Source organism: Pyrus communis, chromosome 6 (assembly GCF_963583255.1).
Source record: "Pyrus communis chromosome 6, drPyrComm1.1, whole genome shotgun sequence".
In the NCBI taxonomy this organism is placed as follows: Eukaryota; Viridiplantae; Streptophyta; class Magnoliopsida; order Rosales; family Rosaceae; genus Pyrus; species Pyrus communis.
The window spans coordinates 29,345,725-29,365,403 of NC_084808.1; the positions used below are offsets into that span (position 1 = coordinate 29,345,725).

A 19,679-nucleotide genomic window follows, 5' to 3' on the forward strand; every position below is an offset into this window, starting at 1 on the left:
AAAAACTTTGGGGATTTTTACTATCGATTATCGTTTGTGGCAATGTTGTGAAGAACTTGAATTATTTCCTTTTTAATTTTATCAATTTATTTTTATTCTTTTAAAAGTTCCTAAAATCTCAATCTAATACACCTAGACTTTTAGAAATTTTTACACCCAATTTTTCTTAAAGTATGCATCTGATTGGAATTTTGATAGATTTTAGTGGATTTATAAATCTATGAACATTGATGGAGTTTAATTAATTTGTAGAAATTCTAAAATTTTGATTTAATTCTCTTGAAATCTCATGAGAATATGTGAGATTTGTGAATGTTTAAAATATGCTATGAAAACTCTTCAATTCTCTCTGATTCCTCAACTTTTTGTAATTATTTAAAATCAATTCACAATTGAATACAGGTAGAATGTTAATAAACTTCTTTAGAGCATCTTCAAATGAGATGTAAAAAATAAGAGTAAATTGTAGCAATGGATCCTCAACTTTAATCAAATTGGAGCAATGGTCCCTCAACTAAAAATCCATTACCATTGGTTCCTTAACTCATTAAAACATTGGTTCCTCAACTCATTAAAACATGTAGCTATGGTCCTTTTAGTCAACTTCGTCAGAATTTTGTCAAAATGATTTATGTTGGAAAGACCATTGCTACAATTAGGTTAAAGTTGAGGGACTATTTCTCCAGTTGGATTAAAGTTGAGGGACCATTGGTAATGGATTTTTAGTGAAGGGACTATAGCTGCACATTTTGATGAGTTGAGGGAACAATGATAATGTATTTTTAGTTGAGGGAGCATTGCTCCAATTGAGTTAAAGTTGAGGGACCATTGCTACAATTTACTCCAAAAATAATATGTCAAAATTAGTGATTGAATACAATAGAATGTCATAAACTTCTTTAGAACATCTCCAAAGGGGATGTCAAAAATAATATGTCAAAATTATTTGATGATTGATGTGGCAAATTCAATACAAGTGTTAAATCCTCTTCATTTCCAATGGATGTGTCAAATATGTATTTTATGATTTTATTGGGCTCAGAGTTACATTAACTTAAAAATATTTGACTCATTCTTTGTTTGTTGTCAAAAAAGACAACTAGAAAGTAAGGAGTCAAATGACTTAATTGCCATATCATATTTGGCATATCCATTGGAGAACACTTGAATGTCTTTTAATCTTATTTGGCATATTTGACATCTCATTTAAAGATGGTCTTAAAATTCTAATTGAATAGATCGGATTTCTAAGGATGTTTTTTAAACTATCTTAAAATTCTGATAGAATACACTTTGAATTTCATAAATCACTTAAAATCTTGTTTGAATACCCATATATATTAAAAGAATTAAAATCTCTCAAAATCACAATTGAAAACATAATTTCTCAATCGAATACACCTCTCTTAATGCATAGTTTCTTCCAATAATACAAATAACTATTATGTGAGTTATTTGGTGGAGCCACCGAATCACCTTGTCAGTGTCTCTCGTGATCATTCGTTGCATGTGGATGTAGCACATTTGACTTTTTTTATAATAAAATTAGTTTCTTCATATTTTATGGTATGTTTATTACTTACCTGAAATAAGAACTGAAATGGAAAGTTGTTACTTTTCAGACCCGTTTTGTTCCCGCACTTCTTTTTTTATTTTCACCACATAATTGAATCAATGCAGTAAATTAAGGAATGAGTGAATTAAGTGACAAAAACAAAGTAAAGAAGTGCATGACGACAAAAGGAGATTGATAATCATTTTCCAATCAAAATTTTCTATTTTTTGACTTCCTTGCATTTGATATGGATATGTAACACCTAAAATATTGAGAATCATATTAATTAAAAAGTCAGTTAGTCTCATAATCTATCTCTTTCCTCTGTTCTAAATTTGTGGATTGACTTTGTGGTGTGCAGCTCACAAATCGCATGCTTGACTACATGATTTTTAGAGAATTGGTCCAAAAATAATTATAGAACTGGACAAAGCTTAATGCATATGCAGTTTCTTAGCTTCTCTTATTTTAGTGTCTTATAAATATATTTATTTCGAAAATAAAAGACTGCAGGCATCAAAAGTCAGAAAGCGACAGTATACTAATAAGTTGAAATGTTTGACCATATCCTCGTTAATGTCCTACATTAGAAAGCTTAAATACATATCTATTTGTTTCATAGTTGACCATTTATATAAGTTCAGAAGCCTCATCGGAGAGCAGAGCTACTTCATCTTCATTAGGTGTGAACCGGTAACACTAAGGAGATCAACTATTTAGATTACATTTTGTAAATTATATGACGTAGTTATTGACGATTGCATTATTACTTAAATATTGATTAACAAGCTTAATTATTTTGTATTGATGACTCATCAACATAGTTGTAACTTTGGTAAAAAAAGTTGACCTACTTAGCATTGCTTTTAAGTGAACATATGATTACTTTTATATGAAGGCTCACTCGCTTCACAATTAGTATTTAATTAGTTGCCAGTTATGCATGATTTGTTAGAAACTGTTAAAATCACCGAAGTGCTTAATTCTAAAAGCTTTTCCATACATTACAGCTTAAACTAATCATTTAAATTTTTAAGTTTTGGGTTGTAACTCGTAATAGCTTAGTAATAATGTAATATGAAAAGAAATAAGAATTGGTGGGTTATATCCCTTAGACATGTTAAGCCAAAGCCACCTCTTGTATACACTACAAAAGATTACTCATAAACTTGCCCTTAATTCATTAAGTTTGTCTAGTCCTAATCAAAATTTCATGTTTTGGAACAACTAAAAATGTGGGCTGCGACGACTCTATGAGCATGAAGTAAGAATTATGAATCCATCTAGAGAGAGAACAAATCCGAGAAACTACAAAGTGCACCTACATTTTACATATATATTGCCCAATTGCATGCCATCCATGGAGGTCAAAAAAGGTCGCACGTCAACCGTTTTATATTAACATTTCTAATTACCCATGCAATTTTGCAACAGGACAGAGATTACCTAGCTGTAAAATAAGATTACTTACACGACGAATTTTCATCCTTTGACTAGTAATATTAAGAGTAACAAGAGAAACTTCAAACCACAATCTATTAAAGACGAATACCTTTCTTATATATTTTGCCAACCAAATCAGAATTGGTACTACTACAGCTACAAAGACGACGTACGCGTTTGCAGGAAATAGCGACCTGGACAAACCAAAGCAGCTTGAGTACGTACGAAACTGCCCTATATATAGACAAGACATACAAGCTTAATCTTCATCAACTTCTTCAATATTCATTCTCATTCTTTATTCAGTTCATCACTTCAAATATTTTCATTTAGTGGCTTCTTACTTGTATCGATTAAGTTCAATTAAGCTCGATGAGGATGTCTTTCCCTTTCTTTTCCGGCCATGGAAATGTCGTGGCTGTTGCACTCGTGATGTTGGTTTTCATGAGCGCAACAAGTGAAGCGCAATTATCTTCTACATTTTATGACAAAACCTGTCCAAACGCTCTTACCACTATCAAAAATGCCGTAAGAACAGCTGTTTCAAGTGAAAGGCGGATGGCCGCGTCCCTAATCCGCCTCCATTTCCATGATTGCTTTGTCCAGGTACTAATTACTTGACATATATACATATATATACAATGTATTTTTAGGGCAGGTGTTCTCATTTCATGTTGTTTTTAACAAAACTTTTAACTTTTTTCGTAAAATATAATATAAATTGTAGCGCAATATTGAGTGTCTTAGTTTTTGATGAATATATGAATTGTATTTGTAGGGTTGTGATGCATCAATCTTACTTGATGACGCTCCTTCTATCACAAGTGAAAAGGGCGCATTGCAAAACAACGGTTCTGTGAGAGGCTTTGAAGTCATAGACAAAGCAAAAGCTGAAGTGGAGAAGGTCTGCCCTGGTGTCGTATCTTGCGCAGATATTCTCGCTGTCGCCGCTCGGGATGCATCCGTTGCCGTGAGCGGTCCATCTTGGACGGTGAAACTTGGAAGAAGAGATTCCACCACGGCAAGCCAAAGCCTAGCTGAAAGTTCACTTCCACTTTTCACGGACAGCCTTGACCGCCTTAAAGAGCGATTTGGCGACTTAGGCCTCAACGCGAGAGATTTGGTTGCACTGTCAGGTGCACATACAATTGGACAGGCTCGTTGCGTTACATTCCGTGGCAGGATTTACAACAATGCAAGTGACATCGATTCTAACTTTGCCACTACTCGCAAACGTCGTTGTCCAGCTGACGCGAACAAGGGCGATGCAAATTTGGCACCGCTCGAGTTGGTGACACCGAACTCATTTGACAACAATTACTACAAGAATTTGATTCAGAAGAAGGGTCTTCTTGAATCGGATCAAGTTCTTTTTAGTGGAGGTTCCACAGACAGCATCGTCTCCGAGTACAGTTCCAAGCCCGCAACTTTTAAGGCTGATTTTATCACCGCTATGATTAAAATGGGAGACATTAATCCTCTCACCGGTTCAGCTGGAGAGGTCAGAAGGATTTGCAGTGCTCTCAACTAAATTCTTACTTACTTGAGCCACAAGATTGAGTATCCACACATGACAATGTAACTTAATCTCTATATCGAAAATTTCTTTCAGGTTCTTTTTTTTTTTTTTTTTTTTTTTACGAGTGTCTATGTTGTATTGATTCATTCATATGTAACCTTAATTATATAGTGTATTATTTTTCAATAAATTTGTTTTCCAATAATAGAATGAAGTCAGATGTTTATATTGTCGATTACCAACGGTTATTTTGAAATATATTTATTTCATGAATTATGAATGATCGATGGCACTATATATTTTAACTATTAACGATATAACTGTACATGAAATTTGATTAATAATTGTGATAAGAGTAGTGATACACTTACCTCCTATTTATACTATTATTTGTACCATCTCTCTAATAGAGGTAGGGGTCACCATCACATGTGGGTTCCTTCTCTATTAGAGAGATGGTAAGAATAGCATTTTGTTGTGATAATTTATATGGTGTAGAGCCACATTATTTGGTGCTAAAAATGTTATTCTTATCATCTAGTTGTATCATCTTTTATATCATCTCTCTAATTGAGATGAAACCCACATGTGTTAGAAGACCCTACCTCTATTAAAGAGATGATACGAATAAATAGTAAATGTAGCACTACTCATTTGGTGCAACAGGACTGCACACAAAGCATCATCCCTCTACGACAACCAGGGTTTGGCGTGCATTGCCCTGCAGTACATAAAAGCGTACCAAGGTGACTGCGATGCTGTAGGAGGGCCCGACGCCAAGAAGCCTCCTGATTCTGCATTTGCCGAAACATTTGCTCCCAACCGTGGTGTTCAAACCTCAACCCTCGCTCCAATCACCGGTCGTTTAATTGGCTGCCAGTCTAAATATGTCCACGCTGACGAAGCATTTTCGAAAATCTTGATTGAAAACAGCAAGGTCTTGGACATTCTCTAAGCTAAGAACCACACTGAAGTGGGAGCTGCTGCGAGTGGCAGTGATGGTGGAGCTCCATATTTCTGGTGCGTTTTGTTCAGCAGCGGAAAAACTTACAGTACCTTTGTAACGGAGGGAGGTGAGGCTAAAATAACAAGGCCCCGATGCTTCAGTGGTGCTAATGACGATTGCAGTGAATCTAATCACCCAGCCAGTGGTGCCGATGATTCGTCTAGAAGCAGTCGTCTGTGGCCAATTTTCACCACGGCTCTGACTGCAATGTCCTGTGCCTTTGGATTGTGATCATGATCATGTTTTTTATGAAAAAAAACTGGATTTGTTTTCTATTTAATTTTGGGGACCCTTTTGATCTGTTGTAATTTGAGTGAATTTATAAATCCATGAATTTTGATGGAGTTTAATTAATTTGTAGAAATTCTAGAATTTTGATTTAATTCTCTTGAAATTTCATAAGAAGATGTGAGATTTATGAATATTTAAAATATACTACGAAAACTCTGCAATTCTTTCTAATTCTTTAACTTTTTTTAATTATTTAAAATCAATTCACAATTGAATACAGGTAGAATGTTATAAACTTCTTTAGAGCATCTCCAATTGAGATATAAAAAAAATAAGAGTGAATTGCAGCAATGGTCCCTCAACTACTTTAATCAAATTGGAGCAATGGTCTCTCAACTAAAAATTCATTACCATTGGTCCCTCAACTCATCAAAACATGTAGCTATGGTCATTTTAGTCAACTTTGTCAGAATTTTGTTAAAATGAGTTATGTTGGAAAGACCATTGGTACAATTGGATTAAAGTTAAGGGACTATTTCTCCAATTGGATTAAAGTTGAGGGACCATTTGTAATGGATTTTTTGTTGAAGGACTATAGCTGCACGTTTTGATGAGTTAAGGGACCAATGGTAATGGATTTTTAGTTGAGGGACCATTTCTCCAATTGAGTTAAAGTTGAGGGACCATTGCTACAATTACTCCAAAAATAATATGTCAAAATTAGTAATTGAATATAGGTAGAATGTTATAAACTTCTTTAGAGCATTTCCAAAGGAGATGTAAAAAATAATATGTCAAAATTATATTTGATGGCTGATTAGTTCATCCTTTTTTCCAATGGATGTGTCAAATGACACACCCCGACCTAAATCAGGGCGTGCTGGCCATGACTTGAGAGCGACGTAACCATGTGCACAATGTGGAAGCAAAATGATATAGGGAAATACGAATAAATAAAAACCAAACTACTAAAAGTATTGGCTAAAATAAGGTGTTAGTGCGAGATTAAGTGTGAAGTACACAATCAGAGTATAAATAGTCAAAGTGCAGTCCAACTGGACAAGTACTAATTAAACAACACCCAAAGGTGATCCTACATTTGTGAAATATGTCAGAACCACCACATTTGCACACCATTGTTAGATCCCACATCTCCCAGGGGAGTGATCCTTATATGTATATTCTCATCTCTACCTAGCACGAGGCCTTTTGGGAGCTCACTGGCTTCGAGTTCCATCGGAACTCTGAAGTTAAGCGAGTACGGGGCGAGAGCATTCCCAAGATGGGTGACCCACTGAGAAGTTCTCGTGTGAGTTCCCAGAAACAAAACCGTGAGGGCGTGGTCGGGGCCCAAAGTGGACAATATTGTGCTACGGTGGAGTCGAGTCTGGGATGTGGTGGGGGCCTGGGCTGGGATGTGACAATTTGGTATCAGAGCTTAACGCGTGTGTGCTGATGAGGACGTCGGGCCCCTAAGGGGGGTGGATTGTTAGATCCCACATCGCCCAGGAGAGTGATTCTTATATGTATATTCCCATCTTTACCTAGCACAAGGCCTTTTGGGAGCTCACTGACTTCGGGTTCCATCGGAACTCTAAAGTTAAGCGAGTACAAGGCGAGAGCATTTCTAGGATAAGTGACCCATTGGGAAGTTCTTGTGTGAGCTCCCAAAAACAAAACCTTGAGGGCGTGGTCGGGGCCCAAAGTGGACAATATTGTGCTACGGTGGAGTCGAGCCCAGGATGTGGCATCAAATATGTATATTATTATTTTATTGGGCTCAGAGTTACATTAACTATTAAAAAATAATTAAAATTAATTTTAGTTTTTATTCTATTGGTTGTTTGGGACCTATGAATTAAAAAATTAAATTAAAAATATTTGACTCCTTCTTTGTTTGCAGTCAAAAAAGACAGCTAGAAAGTAAGGAGTCAAATGACCCAACTACCACATCATATTTGACATATCCATTGGAGAACACTTGAATGTCTTTTAATCCTATTTGGCATATTTGACATATCATTTGAAGATGGTTTTAAAATCCTAATTGAATATACCAGATTTCTAAGGATTTTTTTAAACTATCTTAAAATTTTGATAGAATACACTTTGAATTTCATAAATCACTTAAAATCTTGTTTGAATACCAATATATTCATTAAAAGAATTAAAATCTCTCAAAATCTCAATTGAAAACATAATTTCTCAATCGAATACACCTCTCTTAATGCATAGTTTCTTCCAATAATACGAATAATTATTAAGTGAGTTATTTGGTGGAGCCACCAAATCACCGTGACAGCGTTTCTTGTGATCATTCGTTGCATGTGGACGTAGCACATTTGATTTTTCTATAATAAATTTAGTTTCTTCATATTTTATGGTGTGTTTACTTACCTGAAATAAGAACTGAAATGGAAAGTTGTTACTTTTTAGACCCATTTTGTTCCCGCACTCCTTTTCTTATTTTTCACCACATAATTGAATCAATGCAGTAAATTAAGGAATGAGTGAATTAAGTGACAAAAACAAAGTAAAGAAGTGCATGACGATAAAGGGAGATTGATAATCATTTTCCAATCAAAATTTTCTATTTTTTGACTTCCTTGCATTTGATATGGATATGTAACACCTAAAAAATTGAGAATCATATTAATTAAAAAGTTAGTTAATCTCATAATCTATCGCTTTCCTCTCTTCTAAATTTGTGGATTGACTTTGTGGTGTGCAGCTCACAAATCGCATGCTTGACTACTTGATTTTTAGAGAATTGGTCCAATAATAATTATAGACCTGGACAAAGCTTAATGCATATGCAGTTTCTTAGCTTCTCTTATTTTAATGTCTAATAAATATATTTATTTCGAAAACAAAAGACTGCAGGCATCAAACGTCAGAAAGCGACAAGTATACTAATAAGTTGAAATGTTTGACCATATCCTACTTAATGTTACATTAGAAAGCTTAATGTTGTCTCTGTAAATACATATCTATTTGTTTCATAGTTGACCATTTATACAAGTTCAGAAGCCTCATCAGAGAGCAGAGTTACTTCATCTTCATTGGGTGTGAACCGGTAAGACTAAGGAGATCAACTATTTAGATTACATTTCGTAAATTATATGACGTAGTTATTGACAATTGAATTATTACTTAAATATTAATTAACGTACTTAATTATTTTGTATTGGTGACTCATCAACATAATTTGTAACTTTGGTAAAAAAAGTTGACCTACTCAGCATTGCTCTTAAGTGAACATATGATTACTTTTGTTTGAAGGCTCACTCACTCCACAATTAGTACTTAATGGGTTGCCAGTTATGCATGATTTGTTAGAAATTGTTAAAATCACCGATGTGTTTAATTCAAAGCTTTTCCATACATTACAGCTTAAACTAATCATTTAAATTTCTGAAAATATGACTTTAACCCCTCAAATTCAAATTTTTCCATATAAAACCAGACATAATTTTTTTTACTCAAAAAAAAAATCCAGTGACTAGGATCCACCTAAGTGAATTCATTAATTACATATTACTTTACACATTTTACATTTTTTTAGATGCCCAATATACCCCTATTGCATAGTTGATGCGCACAATTAATTCTATACAGATTGTAAGGAGAGGGTTAATGATTTTGCAAAAAGAAAAATAAGACATTAATGTTAAAAAAATTCATTGCATATTAATATCAAATATGACAATTTTTGGCTTAATTCTATGTATATGGCATTATGAGTTCATATATATATTTTTACCATAAAAAAAAAAAAAAAACCTAATATATGTAATAATACATAAAAAAAAAAAAAAAGTAATCTACCTACCATGTACAAAAATGTTATTTGATTCAAAATGTGGGTATGTGTATATATATATATATATATATATATATATATATATGTGTGTGTGTGTGTGTGTGTGTGTATTTATATAATTAGACCATATTAATTTACCTACCTACTATTTGAAATGTTCATTTCCAATTATGCAAAATATTGTATACCAACAACAAACTATTGCATAAACTTAGGAATTAGATCATGCTTTTGATTTTATCTTTTATCTACAAACAATCATATACATATTACTTTATATATTTTTACCAAAAAACACCCCTAATAGGCTAATGTAACATCCCACATCGCCTAGGGGAGTGGATCATGTAAGCCTTATATGTATATTCTCATCTCTACCTAGCACGAGGCCTTTTGGGAGCTCACTGGCATCAGATCTATCGGAACTCCAAAGTTAAGCGAGTTCGTGCAAGAGCAATTCCATGATGGATGACCCACTGGGAAGTTGCACGTGAGTTCCCAGAATCAAAATTGTGAGGGCGTGGTTGGGGCCTAAAGCGTACAATAATGTGCTACGGCGGAGTTGAGTCTGGGATGTGGTGGGGGCTCGGGCTGGGATGTGACAATTTGGTATCAGAGCCAATCCCTGGGCGGAAGTGTGTTGACGAGGACGTCGAGCCCCTAAGGGGGATGGATTGTAACATCCCACATTGCCCAGGGGAGTGGATTTACAACAATAAAACGTGCCTAATATATGTAACAATACATGAAAAATAATTTACCTACAAGTTAGAGAAGTGTTATTTGATTCAAAATATATAATACGGATTTAGTATAATTTTTTTTAATAATTGGAACAAATTAATTTACTTCCCAATTAATACAATATATATATATATATATAAAGGTAAATTTTTGGTATGATATGGATACAATTAATGCAATACAACAGTTTATATATTTTATTTCACTTCTTCTACAACTTTTAATTTCGAATAAATTTATGGATTTGGGAAAGTGGCATGGGTGTAAATAAATTGTATTAGTAGGTCAATAGTGTTCCGATGTGGCTGCAGATTTTAAATTTGGGTTTTTATTGGACGTTTATATGTAGATGAGTTTTTATCTAGGAATCATGAATTGTAAGGGCCAAATTAAATCTAAAGCACCCTTTAAATTTTTAAGTTTTGGGTTGTAACTCGTAATAGTACATAATGTAATATGAAAAAGAAATAAGATTTGGTGGGTTAATTATATCTCTTAGACGTGTTAAGCCAAGGCCACCTCTTGTATACACTACAAAAGATTACTCATAAACTTGGCCTTAATTAATTTTGTCTTGTCTTAATCAAAATTTCAAAAAGCGTGGGCTGCTATGACCCTATGAGCATGAAGTAAGAATTATGAATCCATCTAGAGAGAGAACAAATCCGAGAAACTACAAAGTGCACCTACCTTTTACATATATAATGACCAATTGCATGCATGCATGGAGGTCACAAAAGTCGCACGTCAACCGTTTTATATTAACATTTCTAATTACCCATGCAATTTTGCAACAGGACAGAGATTACCTAGCTGTAAAATAAGACTAATTACACGACGACTTTTCATCCTTTGACTAGTAATATTAAGAGTAACAAGAGAAACTTCAAACCACAATCCATTAAAAACGAATACCTTTCTTGTATATTTTGAAGGCGACGTACGCGTTCGCAGGAAATAGCGACCTGGACAAAGGAAAGCAGCTTGAGTACGTACGAAACTGCACTATATATAGACAAGACATACAAGCTTAATCGTCATCAACTTCTTCAATATTCAATCTCATTCTTTATTCAGTTCATCACTTCAAATATTTTCATTTAGTGGCTTCTTACTTGTATTGATTAAGTTCAATTAAGCTCGATGAAGATGTCTTTCCCTTTCTTTTCCGGCCATGGAAATGTCGCGGCTGTTGCACTCGTGATGTTGGTTTTCATGAGCACAACAAGCGAAGCACAATTATCTTCTACATTTTATGACAAAACCTGTCCAAACGCTCTTACCACTATAAAAAATGCCGTAAGAACAGCTGTTTCCAGTGAAAGGCGAATGGCCGCATCCCTAATCCGCCTCCATTTCCATGATTGCTTTGTCCAGGTACTAATTACTTGACATATATACATACATACATACATATATATATATATATATATACACAATGTATTTTTAGGGCAGGTGTTCTCATTTCATGTTGTTTTTAACAAAACTTTTAACTTTTTTCGTAAAATATAATATAAATTATAGCGCAATATTGAGTGTCTTAGTTTTTGATGAATATATGAATTGTATTTGTAGGGTTGTGATGCATCAATCTTACTTGATGACGCTCCTTCTATCACAAGTGAAAAGGGCGCATTGCAAAACAACGGTTCTGTGAGAGGCTTTGAAGTCATAGACAAAGCAAAAGCTGAAGTGGAGAAGGTCTGCCCTGGTGTCGTATCTTGCGCAGATATTCTCGCTGTCGCCGCTCGGGATGCATCCGTTGCCGTGAGCGGTCCATCTTGGACGGTGAAACTTGGAAGAAGAGATTCCACCACGGCAAGCCAAAGCCTAGCTGAAAGTTCACTTCCACTTTTCACGGACAGCCTTGACCGCCTTAAAGAGCGATTTGGCGACTTAGGCCTCAACGCGAGAGATTTGGTTGCACTGTCAGGTGCACATACAATTGGACAGGCTCGTTGCGTTACATTCCGTGGCAGGATTTACAACAATGCAAGTGACATCGATTCTAACTTTGCCACTACTCGCAAACGTCGTTGTCCAGCTGACGCGAACAACGGCGATGCAAATTTGGCACCGCTCGAGTTGGTGACACCGAACTCATTTGACAACAATTACTACAAGAATTTGATTCAGAAGAAGGGTCTTCTTGAATCGGATCAAGTTCTTTTTAGTGGAGGTTCCACAGACAGCATCGTCTCCGAGTACAGTTCCAAGCCCGCAACTTTTAAGGCTGATTTTATCACCGCTATGATTCAAATGGGAGACATTAATCCTCTCACCGGTTCAGCTGGAGAGGTCAGAAGGATTTGCAGTGCTCTCAACTAAATTTTTACTTACTTGAGCCACAAGATTGAGTATCCACACATGAAAATGTAACTTAATCTCTATATCGAATATTTCTTTCAGTTTTATTTTATTTTATTTTATTTATTTTTTATTTTTTTTACGAGTGTATTTTGTATTGATTCATTCATATGTAACCTTAATTATACAATGTTATTATTTTTCAATAAATTTGTTTTCCAATAATAGAAAGAAGTTTTTTTGAAATATATTTATTTCATGAATTATGAATGATGGTGCTATATATTTTAACTATTAACGATATGACTCTACATGAAATTTGATTAATAATTGTGGTAAGAATAGTGATACACTTACCACCTATTTATACTATTATTTATATTATCTCTCTAATAAAGGTAGGAGTCACCATCACATGTGGGTCTCATCTCTATTAGAGAGATGGTAAGAATAGCATTTTGTTGTGATAATTTATATGGTGTAGAGCCACATTATTTGGTGCCAAAAATGTTATTCTTATCATCTAGTGGTACCACCATTTGTATCATCTCTCTAATAGAGATGAGACTCACATATGTTGGAAGACCCTACCTCTATTAAGTGATGATACAAATAAATGGTAAATGTAGCACTACTCATTTGGTGTATATATTTGGAAAAAATGCTACTCTTACTACATTGTACATGCCACATTTGTATCACTTCTGTAACAGAGGTAGGGCTCACAAACACATGTGAGTCTCATCTCTACATAACGTTGGAATTCGATTTCGATCTGTACAGTTATACAATGAAAATTTTCGAAATCGAATCAAGATTTAAGAGGCCTATCGATATAATCTATGTAACCTTAAAGCTACCTTGTAGCCATTTTACCTGCATTTCCAGCCCCGAATCTGTCAAAGCATTCAAGGCTGACCGGTAAAGCCTCCCATCCAACGCCGTCCCTTCCGATTTCATATCTCTCAAAAGCTTCACCAGCTCATCAATCCGGCCCGTCTTCGAAAAAATCCCAACCATCATTCCAGCCAAAGCCTTGTCCAAAACACCCCCATGAACCCTAAACTCATGGTAATATTTCATACACATTTCAAACTCCCCTGCCTTGTTGTAAGCACTTATAACCGTTGTGTAGCTTACCTTATCCAGCGCTACCTTCCTTCGCTTCATTTCCGTCCAAATCTTCGAAACCTGCCTCAAATTCTTGTCCCTTCCATGCATATCCATCAAAGAATTGTATATCCATAAGTTCGGCTTACACCCCTTTTCTTTCATCTTCGCCATGATCCTCATTGCATCTCTTGGCCTCCCTGTTTTCCCATACATCACAACCATGCTAGAATATGCCACTACACAGTTACCAAACCCCTTTTCCTCCATCTCCTCAAAAACCATTTCTGCCTTTGAGTTAAGCCCTAGGCGGCAATAGACATTGACGATGGACGCGTATGTCACTTGCCCTGGCCGGCAGCCCATTGACACCAAATCTTCGAAAAATTTAACAGCAGTCAGGAGTCGATTTTTCCTAGAGAAGCCACTAACAACCGCACAGCATATATTGTCAGAAACCCTGATATTCGCACCCTTCATCGCCTTAACTACTCCGAGAGTCTTCTCTGTCAACCCTTCTTCCACATACATTGATATCATTTTTAAAAACAAACTCGGATCCTTCAACAATTTCTTGCACTCTCCTTCTTCAAAAAGCTCTTCAGCCATCCCTACTTCTCGAATGCTTGCGAATGAACAAATCAGCACAGAGTAAATCTTTGAAGAGTCTAAATAAACTCCTCTCTCCGTCACACTTCGGAAAATCTCAAGAGCTTCAAAGGGCTGTCCCAATTTGCACAGTGATTTGTAAGAATCCTAATTGGACTCAACTAGTAGTGATAAAGGTGTGTCAACATGTTTGAAATTATAAATCAGTTAGGGTTTTATATACGTGTAAAACCATGTCCTATAATTGAGGAGTTACATCCATCATGCTTTGCATTTTGAAGCACGTACTAGAACTACTTCCTCCACTACTGGAACTGAAAGCAACGGCTCTATAACCAACCTCCACGATAGATGGAAGTTGGGTAACCTTGCTTTATTTAAAAAGGATTCCCTGCTCACAGAGAAGAGGTTCTTCGTTTTGGGACTATCACCATAAGGACATACAGGTCTCCAAGTGAGTAGAAGAGCCTTTTGCATTGTGTTCATGGCCTCTGCAGGAACGATTTGGTGATCTTTTGTATTCTGCAGGTAAGGTTTCACTAATCTTGCTGCGTTGTGTTCTAGAGTTTACTGTTAGTTATAAGGTTAATTCCAACATTTGGTATCAGAGCCATCTAACAGACCCTAGATCCAATGCATTATTTCCAATCACTCTGAGAATGATTAGATTCATATTTGCTGAGAAAACTTGATATATATATATATATATATAATTCTTTATTTTCCAAGCTATTTCAAGCATGCATTTCTTGCCATTTGAGGTTGTTAATTGGTAGCATTAAAACTTGTTCAGACTTGTTATATGCATTTGATTGATTTAAATGGCTGATTAATTCTTGTCTTATAAGAATATATTGGTTAAGTCTGACATGTAGGTAGCTTGAAATATTGGAGTTCCGTGACTGTAAATAGATCATTCAATCTTGATCAATAAAAGTAAACTGGGTTAATTAGTGGGAGTAGAAGTTCTTTCATGTGCAGTCATCCCTAGCTTCTACAGGTAGTATTATACTTTTATCTTGTGGTGTTGCTGACAGGTTTCATATACAAGTAATCTTGTTATTAAAGTCTCACTCCAGAACGACATATATATATATATATATATATATATATATCGGTAATTAATGGCTTGCTAATGATTTAGACAATTGCAGAGCTATGTATATAGTGTTATGTCGCTAACAGTTTTTTTTTTTTTGGGCATCTAATGATTCATCTTGTTAAAGACTCCAATTAAAATAATTTTCACGAAAAAGTGGGATTATCAGGAATTTTATTTGACAAAAACTTAATTGTGGTTTATGGTTGTCATTATTAACGGTTCATGTGTATAAAGTTCTGCAGACACATGTTGGAAGGCATGATGATAAAGATAACTCATCTCAAAGGTTATTGAAACTAACGGCTTTTGCAGGAGCAACAACCATGATAAAGTATTCTTGAACAAATGTTTATATAATTTTTCACCAAAGTGAGAATTATTAGGAAGTTCTGTTCAAGGTAATTTTTACATGAAATTGTGACTAACAGTTTATAACATGATACTAATCTTTCCAAAAAAAGAAATAATGATTGGTTCAAACTGTGCCTCAGTGTATAGTATTTCATGATTCCGTAAGGAAACTTTAGTCTCTTGTCCAAAGATGTGATTCAAGTTGGAATGTGAATTTTGTGAAATAGCTATACAAATAAGGATGCGTAATGCATATTTGGCAGTTTATGTTTCTTGCCCAAAGGTGTAACATAAATCTGTGTTTAATATTTAAAGTTGTTTCTCATCTGAGGTTGCGGAGTAGAAGCTATTCTTTGGTTTCATCCATGACTTCTTCAGGTAGGTAATCATTCATCTCTTTACACTTCCAATATGTTGTTCGCTGCTGCACTTTTTGCATATAGGTAATGTCTTCTTGATTACACTATAATACATGTTGATATATAAATATATATATTGGCACATAGACATTGGTGTAATGCAATTGTAGCTTAATAATTGAATCGTTGCCCACATGATATTTTATTCGATCAATTTCAAAGTGGGTCTCTGCTTTCCCATTTGTTTAATTGTAACACTCCTTTTGCTTTGAGTCGGGTTCCAATTGATAATAGGTTTTGCATAAACAATTATTGATGAACTTAGAAAGCAAAGTAATGAAACATATCAACTATATATAACAACGACAAAGTTATCACATACTTGCATCAACTAAGCGAAACGTAACGGCTTAGTTGACATTAGGACCAGTGATTTTAAGGTTCTTTGATCAAATTTGCATCTTAATTATAACAAGGGGATCGATGATATTCTTACCCAAAGGTGTAGATCATTATTTTTTGTTCAATTAGGATGGCATAGTATGAATTGATTTCATAAAAGTTTGTGAAAGCCTTGCCCAAAGGTGTTGAAAGCTTTCATGAGGTAACCCATGTAATGTGTGATCAAGAGATCAAGTTCTTTATTTTTATTTACGAATGCTTCTGCTATGAGCCTCATTATAGGTATGTAAGGGACCAATTTTAATGAAAGCATGAGATAGAAAATGTTGTTATATATATTTCTCTTCATGAGAGATGTTGATGCACAGAAATTGCTTGGCAAATTATGTCTTGAATAAAGCTTAATCAATGGCACATATATGGACCATGAAAATGCTTGACATTTTGATATGTTGTATGTGTATGTGTCTTCTCCTACAATTCACATTTTCGTGGTCATTGATTGTGTATTTTGTTTGTTATAAATTTATAAGTAATCTATGCTCATAAAGAAATCTATGCTGGCAGGTTCTGATTAATAGGACAAACATGACTTCTTAACTTGTTATATGAATAATAAGTGTCTCTGGTTTATTTTACATAACTTGAGGATTAGTCATTTTATGTGTGTGTGTGTGTAAATTAATTATAGTAAATCCTAGAGTAATTGGAACTCACTCATGGAATCTTGTTTTGGATTTCTATTCTATTGTGTTTAAAATTTTAAGCAACTAATATGCCAAATTTTGGTGAAGCAATAAATTAATGAGTGTTTTGCCCAAGTGAGAGCATAAGTGACGAAATCGTGAGATTCGCACTCATTAACTCATTCTAAAGTTATTGAGTTCTAAAAGATTATGAGAGTTGTTCTTTGTGTTGTCCAAATCAAATTGAAAGTAAACTAAAGTTTTTGAAAACATATGTATTAAGTTTCCTTGTATGATGAATGCATGTTTAATATTCAACATCCATATGTGAGAGAACAATCAGTGATGCCAACCGTACTATTAGCATGCTCTACCATCCAAGTCCTGGAACAATAACTAATGTATGCATGCATATGGCATATGGCATATACCACCATAACATGAATCAAATGGAAAGTCATTATTTCCAACGCAATCAATTTCATGCTGTAAAGCAAGTTTCATCAGTTTCATGCTGTAGAGCAAGGGTTTTATAATTTTGCACCAGAATTTGCTAAAATGTAGTGTAAGGAAGCTCACCCTGATTCAAGCCAGCATGACTCAAGTTGAATTATAATCTTAAAGATGACAACATGGTTAAATTGCGTGACTATATATAATGTATATAAGATGTTTATATGCATTGTCTATCGTCTTTTTCTATTGCATATGGTTGCATTGGATGGTTACGTGTTGGTCGTTATAAGGAGCGTGAAGCTAATACGAACTAATGTTTGATATCGACACAATCGTGGTCCAGTTATTTCATACCGTTTGATTGTCTGTGGTATGGTTTTGTGTATCCATCATACATGCTTAAATGAATATCAAGGAAAGATTGGAATATCTTGTGCATGAAAGATTGTGACACTTTTGTGACTTTTTCATTGATAATGTGATTTCTTGCATGTTAAAGAAACATAAAAGAAAATAAATAAATAAATAAAATTAAGTGGTAAGATGCTTTTTGTTAACTAATTATCGTAGTAAGGTTGCTCCCAAAGCATGCATATTTTAGAACTTTATCAAAAGTGTTGTTCTGTAATTAAGTTATGATTAATTAAATTAGTGGGAGTGATAACTTTATATTTGTTTTGCCTTACATCTTGCCAATTATTATGTATTGTACTCTTTCGCCATAAGGGTTCTTTCTGGTTTGATTAAAAGAATATGTGCAATAAATAAACTTGGTGGCCAACTAGTTAGAATAATGGTTAATTGTACTACTTTGTGAAAGTATTTTGGACTTGTGACTTCAATTTTTGAAGTAACAAGGAAGACTGTTATACGGTGATACAGGAGATCAACTAGTGAATATAAGGATGGAGATTATGACTATTCAAATAAGGATCTATACGGCTATTGCATATTCACATAAGGAATAGTTGATATGTCTTTGAAAAGATTTGTTGCATACAGTTTTCTAGAAACGTACCACTATCGTGAAGCTTTATTATTAGTTTCGATATGCGAGATTAGTGGGAGTGTTCAAAGAACATGTAGCAAACATGGGTGTGCGTGATAATTTTGATTTTGTAGGAATGTGGGAGTAAAACATGCTACCACATGAATTATAACTATTTATTAGTGTTGCTGCGAGTTTGTGTTTTGTTGTCTCATTTAAGCTTATATTCAATTGACACTATGGTTATTGATTCAGACTTATTTAAAGCACTTAAATGTGGCCAATGATTGTTCCAAAGAACATATTGGATAAGTTTGTTTTGTGCAGGAAGCTAGAAATCAACTTGAAGTCCAGTGTTTAAGGATGAAAAGCTCTAAAGATAAGTCTGATTAAAGTGCACTGGACAGATGAGTGTGGAAGGAAAAGGTGTGAGAATTGTAGTGATTACTGAAGTATGGATTGTACATATATGCATATGTCATTGACATCATACAGTGCGATTTTGAATATCGTGATTTCAGGGTGCATGCAGTATTGATACATGCATTGTTTTCTGGAGTTCGATTTTCAAATGGTTACTGGTAGATGTGCATAGGATATGGATTGCGTGAAACTCACGGTGATCACTAAGGAATGATTTATAATGAACATGTTGTTTCAAACCACAACTAGTTAACGTCCAAGTGGGAGAATGTAAGAATCCTAATTGGACTCAACTAGTAGTGATAAAGGTGTGTCAACATGTTTGAAATTATAAATCAGTTAGGGTTTTATATACGTGTAAAACCATGTCCTATAATTGAGGAGTTACATCCATCATGCTTTGCATTTTGAAGCACGTACTAGAACTACTTCCTCCACTACTGGAACTGAAAGCAACGGCTCTATAACCAACCTCCACGATAGATGGAAGTTGGGTAACCTTGCTTTATTTAAAAAGGATTCCCTGCTCACAGAGAAGAGGTTCTTCGTTTTGGGACTATCACCA

At 34.7% G+C, this 19,679-nt stretch overlaps 3 protein-coding genes and 1 pseudogene across 3 annotated transcripts in view; 3 read left to right on the plus strand and 1 right to left on the minus strand.

Moving 5' to 3' along the window:
- Positions 1 to 3,321: 3,321 nt before the first annotated feature.
- On the plus strand, positions 3,322 to 4,625 carry LOC137738208 (lignin-forming anionic peroxidase-like). The gene is made up of 2 exons (XM_068477840.1): positions 3,322 to 3,604; positions 3,777 to 4,625. The coding sequence occupies exons 1-2, from the start codon at positions 3,371 to 3,373 to the stop codon at positions 4,527 to 4,529; spliced, it is 987 nt and encodes a 328-aa protein (XP_068333941.1). The 5' UTR covers positions 3,322 to 3,370; the 3' UTR covers positions 4,530 to 4,625.
- Positions 4,626 to 4,726: 101 nt separating this feature from the next.
- LOC137736404 (uncharacterized) lies at positions 4,727 to 5,754 on the plus strand (annotated as a pseudogene).
- A 5,634-nt stretch (positions 5,755 to 11,388) lies between these two features.
- LOC137738246 (lignin-forming anionic peroxidase-like) lies at positions 11,389 to 12,769 on the plus strand. Its single transcript, XM_068477876.1, has 2 exons — positions 11,389 to 11,698; positions 11,897 to 12,769. Exons 1-2 carry the CDS (start codon positions 11,465 to 11,467, stop codon positions 12,647 to 12,649), a joined length of 987 nt encoding a protein of 328 aa, XP_068333977.1. The 5' UTR covers positions 11,389 to 11,464; the 3' UTR covers positions 12,650 to 12,769.
- A 529-nt stretch (positions 12,770 to 13,298) lies between these two features.
- The window catches only part of LOC137737594 (pentatricopeptide repeat-containing protein At5g13770, chloroplastic-like), a 7,394-nt gene continuing 1,013 nt past the window's right edge, over positions 13,299 to 19,679 (minus strand). Inside the window, exon 2 of the mRNA XM_068477127.1 lies at positions 13,299 to 14,484. Within this exon, the coding sequence (XP_068333228.1) occupies positions 13,469 to 14,484 (1,016 nt within the window). The 3' untranslated portion in view covers positions 13,299 to 13,468. The remainder of the gene's footprint in view (positions 14,485 to 19,679) is intronic.